This window comes from Caretta caretta, chromosome 24, assembly GCF_965140235.1.
Source record: "Caretta caretta isolate rCarCar2 chromosome 24, rCarCar1.hap1, whole genome shotgun sequence".
In the NCBI taxonomy this organism is placed as follows: Eukaryota; Metazoa; Chordata; order Testudines; family Cheloniidae; genus Caretta; species Caretta caretta.
This window is the reverse complement of record NC_134229.1, coordinates 5,445,025-5,462,709: the sequence shown is the minus strand read 5'-3', so window position 1 is coordinate 5,462,709 and position 17,685 is coordinate 5,445,025. Positions and strand designations below refer to the sequence as shown.

Here is a 17,685-nt window from a genome sequence, read left to right as displayed (position 1 = left end):
CCCGCCTCACCTCTCCCATCAGCGAAGTGATGCCAGAGCTTGCAGGTCAGTGGTAGGAGGGTGACTGCCTCCTTCCCGACTCCCCCAGACACCAATCAATCCCCACGGCTGCACCTCTCTCAGGCGATACTTAGAGGAATGGGTTGCCTGCTCATCCCGCTACCCACCATCCCGCCTGGTGTTGTTGGCTCCCTAGTTCAGACCTAGCTGGGACCATTAACTGGCCAGAGCTGCGGGGTCCCATCCGCTCTGAACCATAAGGGGTATTTCAGCAGGCTTGGCAGGATGTGCATGGGGAATGCCATGATCTCTGGCGCCCCACAGGGCGCCCTGGGGCAGCAAGGGTCAGGAGTCAGGACCAAAGTTCCCTCTAATTTTTGACAGGCCGTATGCGCAAAAAAAGTCTTCTGTGCAAATTGTGCTTCTGTGCAAATGTTTGTGTGCGCGGTGTTTCGCCATGTGTGTGGGGTTTAGGATCTGTGTGCGTGCACACACGCACAGCTTAGAGGGAACAGTGGTCAGGACCTGCTGCTCACCTTGGACACTTGTGTCCTCAGCTCCCGGATTTCATTCTCCAGGTTCCTCTTCTCCCCCAGGGCGGTGGTGAGCGCGGCCTCTTTGGAGTTGAGCAGGGCCTCCAGGTCCTTGAGGCGAGCCTGTGCGGCCAGCAGGTCCCCTTCCTTCTTGCCATTCCTGGAACACAGCCAGCAAACTGCTCTTGTGATGTGTTCGGGGAACCCCCTGCCCCATGCAAATGAGGGCCCAATGCTGGAGAGGGGCCCAGAGCACAACTCCCAGATCCAAACACCCCTCCAGCCCCCGGGGACAGCTCAGAACCCGATCCCAATGGTCTTGGTGAATTTCACAACGGTGGAAGATGTCAGACTGACAGCCCTGGTGCTCGGAGACCCATGTAGCCACAGGACAGGTGCAGCCTGCCCAATTCCTGCCCTCTTTCTCCTGATTCATTCAGCTGCCATGTCCCCGACTTGGGATCTGCACAGACAGGATGGGTTTTGCATCAGTGCAGTTAGTGATGCTTCAAAACCAGGGGAAACGACACGGGAGCCAGCCCCATTTCACACCGATACAGCACAACCCCCCCAGCAGCGCTGGGCATAGTTTCCCTGCTACAAATATCCCCTCTATAGACAGGGTTTGAGGCTCTTTGATCTCCCAGTGAACCCAGCTTCCCATTACACGCATCACAAGGTGATCAGCCGTGAAATCAGCTTCTGCTCCAACCCATGTTACGGGTTGTTTTATTGGCCCTGGCCTGCTGGTGTTTATTGGCTGGTGATTCAGAGCGGCGTGTGGGTGTTTAAAAATTAAACACAGGCTGACGTATGAATTGGCAAGCGGCTCCCTGGGGAATTAAAGCAATGATCCCTTTTACAGCACATCTGACAGAAAACACACACACACACCCTGTTAACAGCCTCCAGCTCAGAATGGAAAAGCAAGCACAATATCATTAGTATTTATTATCTGCACTGCAGCAGCATCTAGGCCTCCCAGTCGTGGACCAAGATGGTCCCTGCCTCAAAGGCCCACCAATGTAATCAACCTCCCTCCTCCACGCTACCTACTAAAGAGGTCTTGGAGCCGCAGGAAATTTCAGAAACATTTTACGTTATCAGGGATGGAAAAAGGTGAGTGGGAACTTGGGCCTAAACTTTCTGGTGGCTCGTGATTTTAGGCGCCAGACCTGAGACACCGTGAGAGCGCCAGATTTCCAACAGGACAGTGCTCGGCTCTGTTTGAAAGGGAAACCCCTTTAAAAAGGCAACTCAGGTGGAGCGCTGAAAAATCTGGGTACCCCAAAAATCACTAGTTGCTTGTGAAACTTGAGGCCTTAGAGGACGGTTAATAAGGGATTGATTGAGGAGGAAAGACCAAGAGATTTACAGTAGAAGTATTTACAACTCGGCCCTAAGGATCATGGGGTATTTGAAAGATACATGCACCAAGGAAGGAAAGGGAATTATTCAGGGTGCTCCGAGGAGCGAGGAGATGAAGGAGAATGAAGCTGCAGGCAGATCATCAGGAAACGCCTCCTAGCAAGAAGACAGATTAGTCTTCCACAGGACATTTAAAACCAGACTTAAGTGCTGGGCAAACCACAGCGGTCCTGCTGCGGGTGGTGGATGTGCCGTGTCGGCTTGCACTATATTATGTGCCCACTAGATGTTGCTGTGCATATTATACATATATAATACACGCCCAAGAGGGGCGTGATCCCTGGCATACAACAGGAGACAAAACTGGAACTCAGGCTGCAGGGAAGCCTGTTTAGATCCGTAGGTATTTTGATAAATTTGATAAATTTATTTGATAAATAAATTTGCTTAAGATGGACTTTGACTCCATACAGAACGACAGCATGGGAGAGTTGGACAACTCAACCCCCTAAGCTCTGTGAGGTTAACATCTCCTCCCCCCTGTTGATCGATGAGCAGCTATTTACTATTGTGTGTATTTATGGTAGAGTCTGGAGGCCCCAACTGAGATCATGGGTCCACTGTGGTAGGCACTGAGCCCACACAGTGAGAACGTCTCTGCCCCAGAGAGCTTACAGTCTAAACAAACAAGACAGACCACAGGTGGAGGGGAAGTGCTGAGACTCTAGCGAAAGGAGATGCCTCGGGATGAAGAGCTACCTAAAATAAGGAAATCCAAGTGGTGCGTTCTCATCTTGACCAATGCAAGGTCAATTGGCATCTTGAGCCGGCATGAAGGAGAGGAATGGGACCTCAGAAATATCCCCACTTGGAATCCAAACTGCAGAGACCCTAGCAAGTAGGGTGGCCAACTTTTTCATCCCACAAAACTGAATGCTCTAGCCCCGCCCCTGCCCTGAGGCCACGCCCACCTCTCACTACATTCCCCCTCCCTCCCTGGCTCGCTCTCCCCCACCCTCACTCATTTTCACTGGGCTGGGGCAGGGGTGCGGGAGGGGGTGAGGGCTCTAACTGGGGGTGCGGGCTCTGGGGTGGGGCTGGGGATGAGGAGTTTGGGGTGCAGGAGGGGGCTCCGGCCTGGGGGGTGGGGCCGAGGGATTCGGAGTGAGGGAGAGTGCTGCGGGTTGAGGCAGGGGGTTGAGGTGTGGGAGGGGGTGAGGGCTCTGGGCTGGGAGTGCTGGCTCTGGGGTGGGGCCGGGGATGAGGGGTTCAGAGTGCAGGAGGGGGCTCTGGGCTGGGGCAGGGGTGCAGGACGGGGTGAGGGCTCTGGGCTGGGGGTTCAAGCTCTGGGCTGGGGCTCGGGATGAGGGGTTTAGGGGGCTCCAGGTCGGGGGGGGTTCATGGCTGGGGCAGGGGACTGGGGCGCAGGCTTACCTCCAGCAGCTCCCGGTCAGCGGCACAGTGGGGATGTTAAGACAGGCTGCCTGCCTGTCCTGGCACCGCGGACGGCGCTGCGTCCCGGAAGTGGCCAGCAGCAGGTCTGGCTCCTAGGGGGAGGCCCGCAGGCAGCTCTGCGTGCGGCTCTCGCCCGCAGGCTCTGCCCCCCAGCTCCCAGTGGCCAGTGCTTGGGACAGGGGCAGCACGCGGAGCCGCATGACCCCCCGCCTAGGAACCAGACCTGCTGACCGCTTCCGGGGCTCAGCACAGTGCCAGGACAGGTAGGGATGAGCCTGCCATAGCCGGGCAGCACCACTGACCGGACTTTTAACAGCCCGGTCAGTGGTGGTGACCGGAGCCGCCAGGGTCCCTTTTCGACCGGGTGTTCTGGGCAAAAACTGGACACTTGGTCACCCTACTAACAAGAACTGTACGTTTTCTCCCTCTCCTGTGGAGGGCTGGGGCTGATTCTTGCAACGAGTCTGAGCTGAAAGGACGGCTCCTGGCTTAGATCCGTCTGGTACAATAGTATAAACATCATGTACGTCCTCATGTGGGTGGCAGTTGGACTGCGTCATAAAGGCCACCCATCAGAGCTGCAGAGACCGTTTCAGGTCCCTCCCATTCTACATGAGGCCTGCACAGAGAGACAAGCCAAATGCTGGCAGCTTAGCTGTCTGCTGCTCTTGTTGATACAGGCTGACTAACTTGCTATCCCTGCTAACTCCCCAGACCCGCCTCTGCCTGAGGACAGAGCTAGAATGAATTTGACCCAGATTCCTTTCGAGAAAAAAAAAAAAAATCCAGCCCGCAGATGGGGAATGCCATGATCTTAGCCAGGGACTGAGGCTCATGACTCCTGGGTTCTATTCCCAGCTCTGCCACAGAGCCATGATCACAGCAAGAAGTCCTGGGTCAGGGCTCCGAGGTTCTATTCCCAGCTGTGCAGCCTTGCCTCCCGGGGACTCAGTTTCCCCACCTTGCATTGGCATGGTGAGGCTTACTCGGCATTTGTGAAATGCTTCAAAATCCTCTGGTAACAAACATTATAGCTCCTGTAAAGCATTTAAAGCGCCATGGAAATGCTGCTAAGTATTATTACTCAGTGTAAAGTATGAGAGGACTTTTTCAGGTGTGCAAATTCTTTATCTGCATCTGGGGCGCTGGAGAAATTGGGACTTCCTGCCTGCTGGGCACTTTGCAATATTTGAAATTACACCCAAGAACCCTGGCTTTCCCAAGGACAAAATCCATTACACTCAGAATTGTTGCTCTTTGCTTTGGGCAGACTTAACGCCGTAAGAAGAAAGCATCAAGGTTACTTTCAGTATTTGATGCAGTTCATGCTGATCATTATTCAGGTTTCAGGGAGACTGCTGGACCAAAAACAACCAAACACTATCGGACACTATTTTGGTAGGACTTACAAAAAGAAAGATTGGAAGTTTCTTTCACATTATCAGGTCGTTGATAATTCCTATTCCCTAAAACTGTCCTGGAAACAACTGCTGTGGGTGTCAACACCCAAGTAAAAGCTGGGCTGGAAAGAGGAAGGATCTAGGCAAGTCTGTTAATTTCAGCTAGCAACATCAGTTTCAGCCCTGTTCTAAATAGACACTGTGGGCTCAGATCTCATAACCTGGGGGTGCAGGTGGGATCTATTTGGCTCCGGCTGTGTGGAATGGGCATCTATGTGCCGGAGCCCCAAATCTGAGCACCCGCAGGCAGGTGACCTTTAAAGAAGAACCAAATTTGTGCACGAGAGGGACTCTGTTTCATACCCATCTCTACTACCACCATCTCCATTCTACAGATGGGGAAATGGAGAGAGGTGAACTGACTTGCCCAAGGTCACCCAGCAAATCCCATCACCAAGTCATGGATAGAAGCCAGGAGTCCCAGGCCTCTGCTCAAGCCCACTCTGCGTCCTCTGAAACCACTTTGCACTGTTGCAGCCATTGACACTCGAGTGCAGAGCTGAGTTTTGTGCAGCTGCCAACCTGAATCCCAGGGCACACAGTGTCTGCATTCCGCAGGGGGCGGGAGCAAACTCCGGGCTCACGAGATCATGGGTAAAAATATCAGGGCGGCGATGGCCAAGGCTGATGCCCAGCGCCACGAGCTGGCCTGCTTTGCACACAGTGCGGGCCGAGGAAGGCAACGAGATATTCCCTCACGCACCTTGTCTCGCTCATATTCTGGGAGCGATATGGCTACACCACCCACCCTGCAAACAACTTCCAGCAAGAGGCAGGCCTGAACCCAGCTCCAGAGGCTAGTGGGCAAATCTGAACTGCCCTAATCTAGCCAAAACACAACACCCACCGCAGAGACGGTTCCTGGCCGGCCCTACCCAGCCCCCGGAGCTTCCAAGTCAAGGCCAGCAGAACCCTTCGCTCTGTACATGCCAGTGACTCAGAGAAGAAAAATGCCGACCGAGAGCATTTCTGGAGCTTCTCTGGCTTATTACAAACACCCTTTAATGCTGAATTATCCCCATCTGACAGCAGCCTCTTCCTTCCAGCCAGCATGAGAAGGATACAGGGATCTGGGGCTTAAACCCCAGGGCCTTTGATTATTGGCCAGCACTTAAATTCTCATTCTGGTTATTCCCTCCCTGGCCTGGTCCAGACAAGCCAGGAGACCTTCAACTCTAAAGAGCTGGGCCAGGGTTCAATTCACTTTTGGGGCGCCTTAAATAACCACCCGAGAAATACAGCCTCCCCAAGTGACTCAACAGTAGCAGCAACCACGCTGTGCCTGCAGGGAACTTTCCATCACCTGGTAACGCTGTATGGTTGTCTCCCCCTAGATAAGAGGGGTTTCAGAGTCAGCCGCAGTTTCTAACCTAATGGATTTCATTGAGTTGGAGCAGCAGAGGTTCATGGTTTTAGTGCAGAGGGTCCTGGGTTCAATCCTCCATCCCCCTCAGAGAGCAGCTGAATGTAGCTCTCAATGTGCTAGCCAAAGGTCAGCGCGCACTGTCTGGGATTTTAGGACCCCATGGCCTACTGAATTGGAAAATCCCTCCCTTCTCTCCCCAGACACAGCCAGTAGCGTTTACAGACCGGGAAATGACTTGCCCGAGGCCACAGAGTGAATAGTGGCAGAGCCAGCCTTGGATTTTAATATAGTCAGATCTCCCTACCCACAATCCCCCTTTCCCTCTAACCACTAGTCAACACTGCCTCTCAGAAGGTTGCTGCTAAGGGAAAAGGGTTCCTGCCAGCTGAGGCTCCAGGAACACAGGGATCACTGCAGGCAGCCGCATAGCCAGGGGCTAGGAAAGCTTTAGAGAAAGCAGGCAACACGGATGGCTCTAAAGCCAGCACCGCCGTAGTGCACAGAGATGGGCCTGAATCAAAACCCCAGACCCAAAACCCAGGTGCAAAACCTCAGTGCAAACAAAAACCTGGCCCCAAATGCCAAGGAGCGATTCTCTCCGAGGCTGCCCACTGGCTCGGAGACGTGGGATGTCCCAGCCGGCTGCATGAAGCTGTGCCGTGTCTTTCCAAAGCAGAAAGGTCATTCTTACAGCTGGGGTCAAACAGCATAAACTGAGGACCGCCCAGGACAAAGAGCTGCAGTCCCAGAGTTCCTGGCCTGCCCCTCGGGTGGGCTTTAGTCCAGTGTTACCAATCAGACCAGGCAGCAATTCACACCCATTCTGCACTGGCGTGGATGGCTACCTGAGGCACAGGGCTATCAAGAACCACTCCAGCCAACGTGAAAAATGAGAGCAGCATGAGAACTACACCGCCTTTGGTCTGTGTCTGTACAGCCCCTAGCACCATGGGGTCCTGGTTCCTCAAAGAAATCACATGAATAGACTCTGTTGGGTTGCAAGACACACTCCTCAGCTTTGATTAGTCTGGGAGCAGCAAGGTGATGCCAGTGAAAACCCCTGCCCTGTCGACACTGGGCCAGGGTCTGATCGCCAGAGTGGCTCTGGACTGATAGCGTGAACCGCATTGCGCCAATCAGGCCCCAGTGGAAGGGAAGCGGGCACGATAAGCAACGACACCTAGACCCGGCCCGTGCTGTATGTTCCCATGGTCCACGGAGCCAGCAGGAGAGTACTGAATCCAGGCACACAGCCATCCCGAGCAGGGAACGGATCACGGAGCTGCTGTGTCTCAGAGTGGCATACACAGTGCATGCCAAGGGGAGCCAAGGGTGGGCCTATTCCTGCAGCTGGGCTACATTCTTGGTAGTGCTGCTACCCCTTGCTGCTTGCTCCTTTCAGCCTCTGCCTTCTCCTTCAGCATCAGCTCTTAACAACAGCCAGGAAGGGTGGCCATGTGGGTAAAACACTAAGCAGTGATGGAGGTTCGATCCCTGACTCTGCCATGAGCTCTGGGTGCGACCCTGTGCTGTCAGTCTCTCTGTGCCTCAGTTTCCCCATCTGCAAAACGGGCAGAATAATCCTTCCTTTGCCATGTCTATTTAGGCTGTACACTGTCTAGGACAGGAACCGCGTCACTATATGTATATATAGCAGCTTGCGCAGTCCTGATCTCCGCTGGGTCCTCTAGGTGCTACTGTGATGCCGGGGATTTTGTGTAAATCCCACACTCTCTCTGCCTCAGTTTACCCCTCAGACATGGGGTCAGTAATTTAAACCCTTGGAAAGTGGACTGACACCTCCCAGGGAAGATGCAATGCACAGGAGTATCATTCACCCCATGTTGCAGAAATTGGGGAAACTGAGGCACTGAGCAAACAAGTGACTTGCCTAACATCACACGGGGAACCTGTGGCAGAGAGGAAAATTGAACCAAAATTGAGTGCTGGTTCAGTGCATGGCCCCTGGGCAGTTCTTTGTCTCCAGACATTTCGAACAACAGAGGAGCTGACCTGGTGCTGGCAGCGGTGGGGATTTTTTTTTGCAGAGATTCCTCAACGAGTGCGGGCCAGGTTGGAAGGCAGAAAATTGCAAAGGGGACCCAGATGGGCCATTCCCATTTGAATTACTAGGAATGGGGCAGCCAAATCGGCAGGCATGGCTTTAAGAAATCAACAAAACACATCCCAATTAACTCATTTAGTCCAGATATCCTGGGAAGAATCACTAGGAGCTAAGGGTCAGTGAGGTGTACCCCACACAGCAACTCTGCACGTGCAATCGGTCTAGGTCTCTGTCCCAGGGAGGATCCACAATGTCAGCAGACTAGCTGCCAGCAGACAGCGGAGGTGGAGGGGGAAGAAGGATTTCGCTCTGTCGCATGTGCTTTTCCACCAAGGAAAGAGAATTCACACCAACTTCCTTAAAACCTTTGGTGATTAATTCGCTGTTCGAGATGCAAGGAGGAACTGGGAGGCCGATCCCATCTGCTCTAAAAAAAATACTTTGCGAGAGGCCTCCAGCAGGCGTCTGTGTCTGTTAACATCTGCCAGGGAAGCTACGGCACCAAACCCGGCGCATCTTTGAGAATGGAGGCTAGTCTGAGAATGGACCTGTCTAGTTCGGACAGCAGCCTGCAACACACATGCGGCTGGATTTGGCAAAAGCAGCTTTTATGCTTCAGATCAACAATCCTCCACAAACCCTTGGTAGTGCAGATACCTTCTGGGGCAGCTGGGGACCTGCCCGGTCCCCACTGTGGGTCAGAACAGCCCAGAGGCTGCTCTCACTTACACTCTGCTTCCCATGGTCCCTGGGAAGCAGAGAAGAGCCGTAATGTAGGTGCTATGTCCATGTCCCCCCCTTGCCTCTCCCTATGTTGGGGGATGGGCCCTGACACCTGCCCCACACCAGCTGGGGAGGCCCCTGAGCATGGGTGTGCGTGATTTCTCAGTGGGGCCAATCTCTAAGTGGACACAGTGGCATAAAGCTCGTTTAGTGTAATTGAGAATCAGGCCCTTTGCATCCAGTCCTGCAGAGGCTCTGAACACCCTCAGATCCCATCGGTTTCAGTGGGAGCTCAGGATGCTTGGTGCTCCTATTACTATTTATATGGCAATCACATTTAGAGGCCATTACAGGGATGCCAGCGTGCTGGTCTGTCTGGGCAATGTCCTTTCCCGCAATTAACCATTCGGGAAGAAACAAAGGTTCCAGCCAGAAGCATCTGTGCAACAGAAACAGGCGTCACCAGGCTGTATGTGGCCCCCAACTGTCCTAGTGCCTCATAATCTTTGGTGTATTCACCCTCACAGCCCCCCTCCTGGAGAAGCAAGGGCTAATACCCTACTACACAGAGGGGAAACTGAGGCACAGAAAGGCTAAGGAACTAACCCAAGGACACATGAGGAGTCTGTGGCAGAGCAGGGAATTAAACCCAGGCTGCCCAAGTCCCAGGCGAATGGCCTAACCACTGGGCCACCCTTCCTCCCCCGAATTTAAATTTAAAACATACATACACACGCAAAAACTAAACAATTTTTATGGCTGTTTCGTGTTTTTCTGCTGAGAAGCAAATTGATATTAAGCACTTAGCAATTCTCTGCCTGTTCAATGGCTCCAATTTCTCCTTTGGTCTATGCCTCCTCAATGCAGCCATAACAGCAACACGGGAATAAAGATGCAGAAATGCCAAGATTAGAGCGCTAAGCTTCGCTTGAACAGCGGAATGAGAGACGCTGGATTCACTCGCTAGGAACTGGGGGAGTCCTTTGCCAAGGGAAAGTGTGTGTACTGTAGAATGCTAGGATCTTTTACTAAACAGAAATCAAAAAGTCTGAGCGGGAGTCATTTTCCTTCCACACCATCTAAAAACTGGCTGATCCTAACAACATTGCTATTCATCTCAAGGGACCTGGCACACTCCTGCCTGCTTCTTGTATGTTGCACCAGAACTACTGCTGTAAAGTGTTGCAGAGAGAAAAATACACACACACACACACGTTATTCCTGAGGAAGGATGGTCCAGTGGTTACAGCACTAGCCTGAGATTTGGGAGTCCTACGTTCAATTCCTTGCTCTGCCATGGACTCGCCATGTGACCGCAGCCAAGTCATTTAGCCTCGCTGTGCCTCAGTTTCCCCATCCGTAAAAGGCGGGTAATCACATTGCCCTGCCTCACAAGGCTGCTGTGAGGATAAATACATTAAAGACTGAAGCACTTTAAGATCTACTGTTGAAAAGCACTTGGTATTATCATCTGCCTGTTACTCAGATGCATGAGTTACATGCTCTGGAGTAGCTCTTGGTTGAACTGAAAAGCAGAACAGCATTGCCAGCCATGGGGATTCTACCGTGAGTCTTGGGCTATGGGTGGTTTTTGCGCCACATGAGGATTTCAGCTTTCACGTTTCTGGCCCTCGCAGTTGCAGAGAAAAGCTTGAAAAAGTGACTCCTTAGAAAGCTTCAAAACCAAAAGCAGATAAACCGCCCAATTATTTTAAAAACCTCCTGATTTCTAAGCCAATCCCAGGATATTTGAAGCCTTGGGCCCGGTAAGGCTGGATTAGTTTGGGGTCTTTTTTAATCAGCATGTGGGGATAAGACTTGGGAGTGAAAGTGCCTTTTCAATTCAAATGCTCAAAGCACTAACTCAGTGCTTCCGGAGTGGGGAACTGGGAGTGAGGGGAGAAAAGACGAGGCTAACGGCAAATACCTGGGGCCTGAGAGTCATCGCTGCTTGCGCTTTAGCACAGAGAACTGGCTGGAGGATTCGCTTTCAACAAAACATCTGGTGAGGGATGCATGGGGGAAAAAATAGCGAGGTTTCAAGACGGTCGGGGCCATCTTGGCTGGCTGGCGGGACCGGACAGACGTCACGGCTTCAGTGGATCTGCGTGCTCACGTGCTGCTGTTGTCGATCTGCCTGCATGAACATCTCATGTCACAAGAACATTTAGTCACTGCTGATTTAACGTGAGACTCGCTAGGCTTACAGCACTGACCGGCTGCCACAAAGGGCCTGATTCTCCATCACCCTGAATCTTGCGCCCTCGTTTACACCGGTGCCCTTACCTGCTTCGATTTGGTATTTTGTACTGGTGTCGGTCCCATCACATGGCGCAGGGCAGTGGAGAACCAGGAGCCAGCAATGGAGAATTGGGCCCAGAGAGCTGAGCTGATCAGGTCACACAGGCCAGAGGGGGAAATCCTCTGGAAGCAGCTTGCATCCCTCTCCTGCCATCAGCCTAGGCTGCAGCCTCCTGTCACCAGCTGAGCAGGTCCCATGAGCCCCTAGCACCAGAAGGCTCCTACTTTTGGCAGGTGCAGGAGTCTCAGCCCCTTGCGCTTGCATTTCGTTGATTAGGAGCAGGTGTTAGAAACAGGTGCTAGGGGTTTTCCTGTGCAATGCAACCATTGAAGAGCTGTCTGGATTCAGTTTGCCCAGTGTGTGAGCAAATGAGGCCAATCCAAATCTGGACAGCACTGCCATCTCCATGCAAATGATTTAGCAATTAGCACAGGGAGTCTTCATTCTCCAGTCTACTCCAGCAGACAAAGGCAAAAGCTGGTTAGTCGTCAGGAAGGAAGAGCTCAATTGCTGGGACTAGAGAGAGAGCTTTGCCTTCACTGCCCCACAGTCTGGCTTCCACCAGCCGCTCAAAGAGTAGTGGGTCTCTTTAATTGGCTGGATAAAGTTACCAGGTCAGCCCATGGTTTGAGCATGATCTGATGCTAGTTGGGGGCTCATATTAAAAGCTGGTTGTTAAGATACCTGAGTGAGCACCTACAGAGACTGACCTAAGGTACCAAAGATGCTGGTGGGATGTACCAGGCTTGATCTCGACATTTCCCCATAACCACTGGACTGGCCCATTTCAGGCAAGCGGCCAATTCAAAGTCCAGCCACATTACAGTTTTCTAAAGGAAGCCGCCTACCAGCAAATTAACACATTGGTCCAAACTTCTGACCTTGAACACGTTCACTCAGCTCCCTCTAATTTCAACATGTGCATCTGAAGCCAGAATGTGGCCCTGGAGCAATTTCATTTCTCCAGGGAAATCCCAGCATTTGCTTTAGCAACTTTGTCTGGTGGTTGTCCCAGAAGCTCTATATTACTAAAGAAAGATGAAGAATCTTGCACCATCTACCCCCTCACGCGTTGGCCTTTCGCTTTCATTTATATCCCCTTTGTCCTCTAGCCTGTCTGTGCCAAGCTAAAAATAGTAGGCAATAGAGAGTTTGTATCTATCTGAGGAACTTATCTGGCCCCTTACATAGTATCTGATCATCTCCATTTTTCATGTACTTTTATCCCCACAACCTCCCTGCAAGGTAGGGCAGTGCCATTATTTCCATTTTACAGGCGGGGAAACTGAAGCAGAGCAAAACTAAGTGAATTACCCTTGTTCACAAATGGAGTCTGTGCTGGAGCAGGAAATTGAAGCTAAACAGTGCCCTAACCACTAGACAATCCTTCCTCTCCACCTATGATTCTAGTTCAAGTTTCACTACAGATCAGGGAGCAATTCTGCAGGGGGCTGAGTGCCCTCTCCTGCACAGCACTCCAGAACTCGCTCAGAGTCTCTCAGAATCCAGCCCCTGTTGCATCTAAATTTAGATGTCATAAACAGGCATTTTTCAGGATCAGCAACAAAAATGCAACTGATGCATCAAATCATCAGGAAGGAAAAGTCGCAAGAGAAAATATGAAAGACAAGGGGAAAAGGGCCTCAAGACGAGGTGTTTATTTTTAGCTTTTAAACACAGAAAAAACAACTGCTTGAGCTGGAAGAAAATCCAAACTTTACAGTTAAATCAAGTCCAAGTTTCCATTACTTTAGTACAGGGGGAAAAAAAAACAAAAAACTTCTAGGCAGATGCTGCTGCAAATCACAGCAGCTGCTTAAGAAGCGGGAGAAAAATCTTCTAATCTGACGATGGAAGAGAGAAATCATACTCAGGTTCAGAAAAGACAACATGGGCTCCAATGGGACATACAAGGGAACAGCTCTTTGGAGGAAGCAGTTTAGGCCAGCAAGTCTCTGCACTGTGTCAGAGAGATCTTGCCTAAATACTTGGCCGAGTGGAGGAGTTCATCTTTATTGTTCCTTATTACGGCAGCCACCACTGAGATCAGGTGCCAGGTGCTGCACAGACAGAAGGAGAGAGAGAGTCCCTGCCCCAACCAGCCTACAATCTAAAAAAACAACCCAGACAAAGGAGACATTGTTATTCCCCTCTTATAGATGAGAAACCGAGGCACCAAGGGAAGCGACTTGCCCAACTTTGCAGCTCCTGAACTCCTCATGAACCGAGATGCCAGATTAAATATGTAGTAGAAAAAAAAATTCTGTTTATCCACAGAGCAGATACAGCGCTGGGTGAGCTTCCCAGCCACTGTGCCATAATCCTGACCTTCAGAGATACCCCGCGGGAGCGAGAAGGGAGGTACATCTCTACAACCCAGTCAAATGCCTGGTCACTTAAAGATTAGCAGTGATATCACAAAAAGGGGACTAACTAGCTAGGCAGGGGGCCGTCCTGCTAACGAGGAGCTGTGAGTTAGAGGGGATCACACATTGAATATGAGTCAACAATGTGATGCAGTTGCGAAACACACGAATATCATTCTGAGGTGTACTAACAGAGCGTCGTATATAAGAGACGGGAGGTAGCTGTCCCGCTCTACTCAGTGCCAGTGAGACCTCAGCTGGAGTCCTGTGTCCAGTTCTGGGGACTACACTTCAGGAAGGATGTGGACAAACTGGAGAGAATCCAGAGGAGAGCAACATAAACGATCAAAGGTTTAGAAATCCTGACCTGTGAGGAAAGGTTAAAAAAGGGCCTGTTTAGTCTTGAGAAAAGAAGACTGAAGGGAGACCTGACAATCTTCCAATGTGTTAAGGGCTGTTATGAAGAGGACAGGGATTAATTGTTCCCCATGTCCACTGCAGGTAGGACAAGAAGCAATGGGCTTCACTTGCGGCAAGGGAGATTTAGTTTGACTTAGGCTATGTCGACACTACAGACCTTACAGTGACACAGCTGTGCCACTGTAAGGTCTCCCTTGTGTAGCCGCTCTATGTCGGGGGGGGAGGGAGAGCTCTCCTGTTGGCATAATTAAACCACTCTCAACGGGTGGCAGTCGCCATGTCGATGGGAGATCATCTCCCGCCAACATAGCGCTGTCCACACTGGTGCTTTTGTCAGTGACACTTACGTCAGTTGGGGTGTGTGTGTTTTTTTCACACGTTTTATCGACAAACGTGCTAGTGTAGACAAAGCAGTAGAAAGAGTTTTCTAACTCTCAGGGGGGTTAAGCTCTGGAACAGGCTTCAAGGGAGGTTGTGGAATTCCCATCACGGGAGATTTTTAAGAACAGGCTGGACAAACCCCTGTCAGGGCTGGTCTAGGGTTACTTGGTCCTGTCTCAGCGCAGGGGGCTGGCCCTGATCACGTCTCGAGGTCCCTTCCAGCCCGACATTGCTCTGATTCATGCAAACTTTGCCTTGGAATGACACTGCTCAGGCAGATGGGACCTGCAACCAACACACCCCAGTCAGACTGCAGGGCAAAGACAGGGCGTAAATAACCTGAGGAATGTTCAGAGCAGGGCTTGGCTTGCAGAGGCACCGGAGCGAGAACGCGGAAGGCACCCAGGTGAAGAGTGGTAACAGCAGAGTGTTTGCTGCAGCAGGGGAGAAAGCTTTGGAACGCCACTAGGCTCTTCAGAGTGACTGGCAGTGCCCTACCTGCTAATTTACTTCCGCAAGACATGCCTGCCACGGATTTCCCACTAGACTTGTTTAAGGAAGCGACACCTCCCCAATATGCCTATTATAAATAAATCAGCAGCAGCCCTCATTTCCTAGTCATGAGCCTCCTTGCTAGGAGACACCAGCTTCTATTTTGGGTCCTGGAGACGGGACGATCTGGGGTGGGGGCTTTGTTAAGTTTGCAAAGTTGGCATTGAACCAGCATGCCAGGATTAATCGGTAGCAATATGAGCGTTGCCTCCCCCACTGGTTTCTACGTTAAAATCTACCCCACGCCGTGCCATGCAAAATGCCTGCTCAAGCAGAATTAACCTGGAGCGGAAGAACTGTCTGACACTTGTGCCAAGCCAGCCAGCCACTGAGTTTCCACGTATGAGCCTTGTGATTATCTGCAAACACCCTAATGAAGTTTGCGTCTCACCTCCCCAGAGATCCAGTGAGAAAAAAATCATTTCCTAGCAGCTCCCATACCACATTCTTACAACTCCAGTGGAATCTCTACACCAGAGCAGCTTAGGAAACTTTTACAGATGAGGTAACTGACGCACAGAGGAGAAACTCTAATTTGCACAGATCTGTTAACAGAACCCAGGGGTCCCAATTCCCAGTCCCTACCTGCTCTCACTTCTAGAGCACATCTCCCTCCCGGAGCCCAGGAATCCTGCCTCCTCCCAGCCGCCAGTTCTAGCTTCACTGCCTGCTACAAGAGCAAGCATTGCCCCAGGTACTCTTTGATTTCACGTCAAACCTCACTGGAAGCAGGTTGGGAAGTTTGGAGGGCTCCCTAGGATGCAGGGTTCCTGTTGACATGTTGTTGTGCTTGGAAAACAATGCAGAAAGCAGGAAAGGGTGGAATGGGAAGCATTACAATGTGGCAATGGGGAGAACCCGCTTCTTAGGGCTTCTGACTCACCCATCTCATTCAGCTCTGAAGAGACGCTGCCAATTGCCTGGGTAAACAGATACCAGTATCCAAGGAGGGGTGCGTCTAGCAAAACATCTGTACAGCGCGAGCATCCTGTCGGGGCATCAAACCCAGCACCGATTCTGATCCACATGATCAGAGGATGCTAGGAGACCACGCCTCCCAGACACACCAGACCTGGGGCCCCCGAGGTGCCAACCCAGAGCTGACAGCACCTCCTTGCCAGGCACCCACTGGCCATACCCAAGTGGCCTCTGTGGGCACATGTATTTCATTAAGGCGAGATGGGAATTCTCTCAGGGCTGCCTGGCTCTCGACAGGATGGAAACAGCTTGTTGGCAGAGCTGATGGAAATGTTTTGAACATGCCATTTTTCCATTAGAACAGCGGATTCCTCGCCCAAAATTAGAGGTGTTCCCCATTTCCTGAAATCGCAAGCAAAGCTTTTTGTTTCATATAAAAGGAAGATTTCAAATGGAACTGGGAAACAAATTCATTAAATTGCATGCCCCCCCCCCCGCCATTTTCCTTAACACATTCCTGCTTCTCCCCTTTTCAGTGGCAAAATTGGTGGGTGGGAGGGGGCGGGTAAAGGAGAAGAAAAAGAAAAAGGGTTGAGGGGGGAATCTTTGGTTAAAAAAAAAATAAAGTTTTGAGTAGCTGGAGGAGCGTCCCTTTTCTAAAGCCGCCGAACGAAAACAGCTTCTCACTTTTCAAAACTTTCTGTGCAAGATTTCCCCCTCCGTTTTTCAGCTGGCTCTGCTCACTGGTGGAATTCACCGGCCATCAAGCCCCGCATGGAATGAACCTTACAGGGCCCATCTCTTGCTGTACTGCTTCTGGTGCACCGGAGCTCTGATCTTAGACAGGGCTTCTAGATGCCACAGATTTTTATGATCCTGCTGTTTGCGTGAAAAACCGCCACCATAGGTACTTACCTGGCCATCAGAGCTTCTGAGTACCTCATCATTTTTTTTAAAAAATGTATTTATCCTCACAACCCCCTGTGAGGCAGGGTTGTGCTGTTACGCCTATTTTACAGATGGAAAACTGAGGCACAGAGAGACTAAGTGACTTGCCCAAGGTCACAGAGGAAGTCTGTGGCACAGTAGGGAATTGCATCTGGGTTTCCCAAGTCCTAGACTAAGCCCCTAACCGCTGTGCCATCCTTCCTCCCACCACAACACAAGACACGCACCTCAACACACCTGCCTCCCCAACAGATCTTACCTAGCTACTAATTACTGGAGTCAGTCACTCCTGCAACAGATCAGAATCTGTGAGCACCAAACAGCTGTGTTTTTTTCAGTTGCTTAAGAACAAGAAACAGGATTTTAGAACAAATATTGCATTTAAAAAACCCCACACAGAGCAGTGGCTGGAAGTGATCCCATATCTGTCACCCGTCCAGGCCTGCCACACCCCTACAGATGAGTCATCCCAGCCGCTCAGCGTATTTCCATAAGGCCAGAAATGGAAACCCCAAGTCACCAGGGTTTGCTCCTGTTTGGGCTGATGTGGCCCTAACAACCGGGTGGGCTTTGGCTCTGGTTAGGAATTGCTGCAGGCGGAGGGCAATATCGATGAGGAAGGGATCTTAGCTGGGTTTTGCCAGGCGTGGGCCGCGATTGACTGAAATGGTAGTGTTTAGCAGAGCTTTAACCATGAGCAATCAGCCAGCTATACTGGGACAGTTTCGGGGGAAAAAGACAGGAACTCTGCTTCCCACACAGCAGCTGAAAGGCTGGGGCCCGAACGTCAGCTGGTGTGCACCAACCAATCTCCTAGCACATGCGAGG

The 17,685-nt window shown here is 51.4% G+C and overlaps 1 protein-coding gene across 1 annotated transcript in view; it reads right to left on the bottom strand.

Annotated features, from left to right (window-relative positions):
* Window positions 1-17,685, bottom strand: part of LMNA (lamin A/C) — a 57,134-nt gene that overhangs the window by 15,972 nt on the left and 23,477 nt on the right. Inside the window, exon 2 of the mRNA XM_048828931.2 lies at window positions 537-693. Within this exon, the coding sequence (XP_048684888.1) occupies window positions 537-693 (157 nt within the window). The remainder of the gene's footprint in view (window positions 1-536; window positions 694-17,685) is intronic.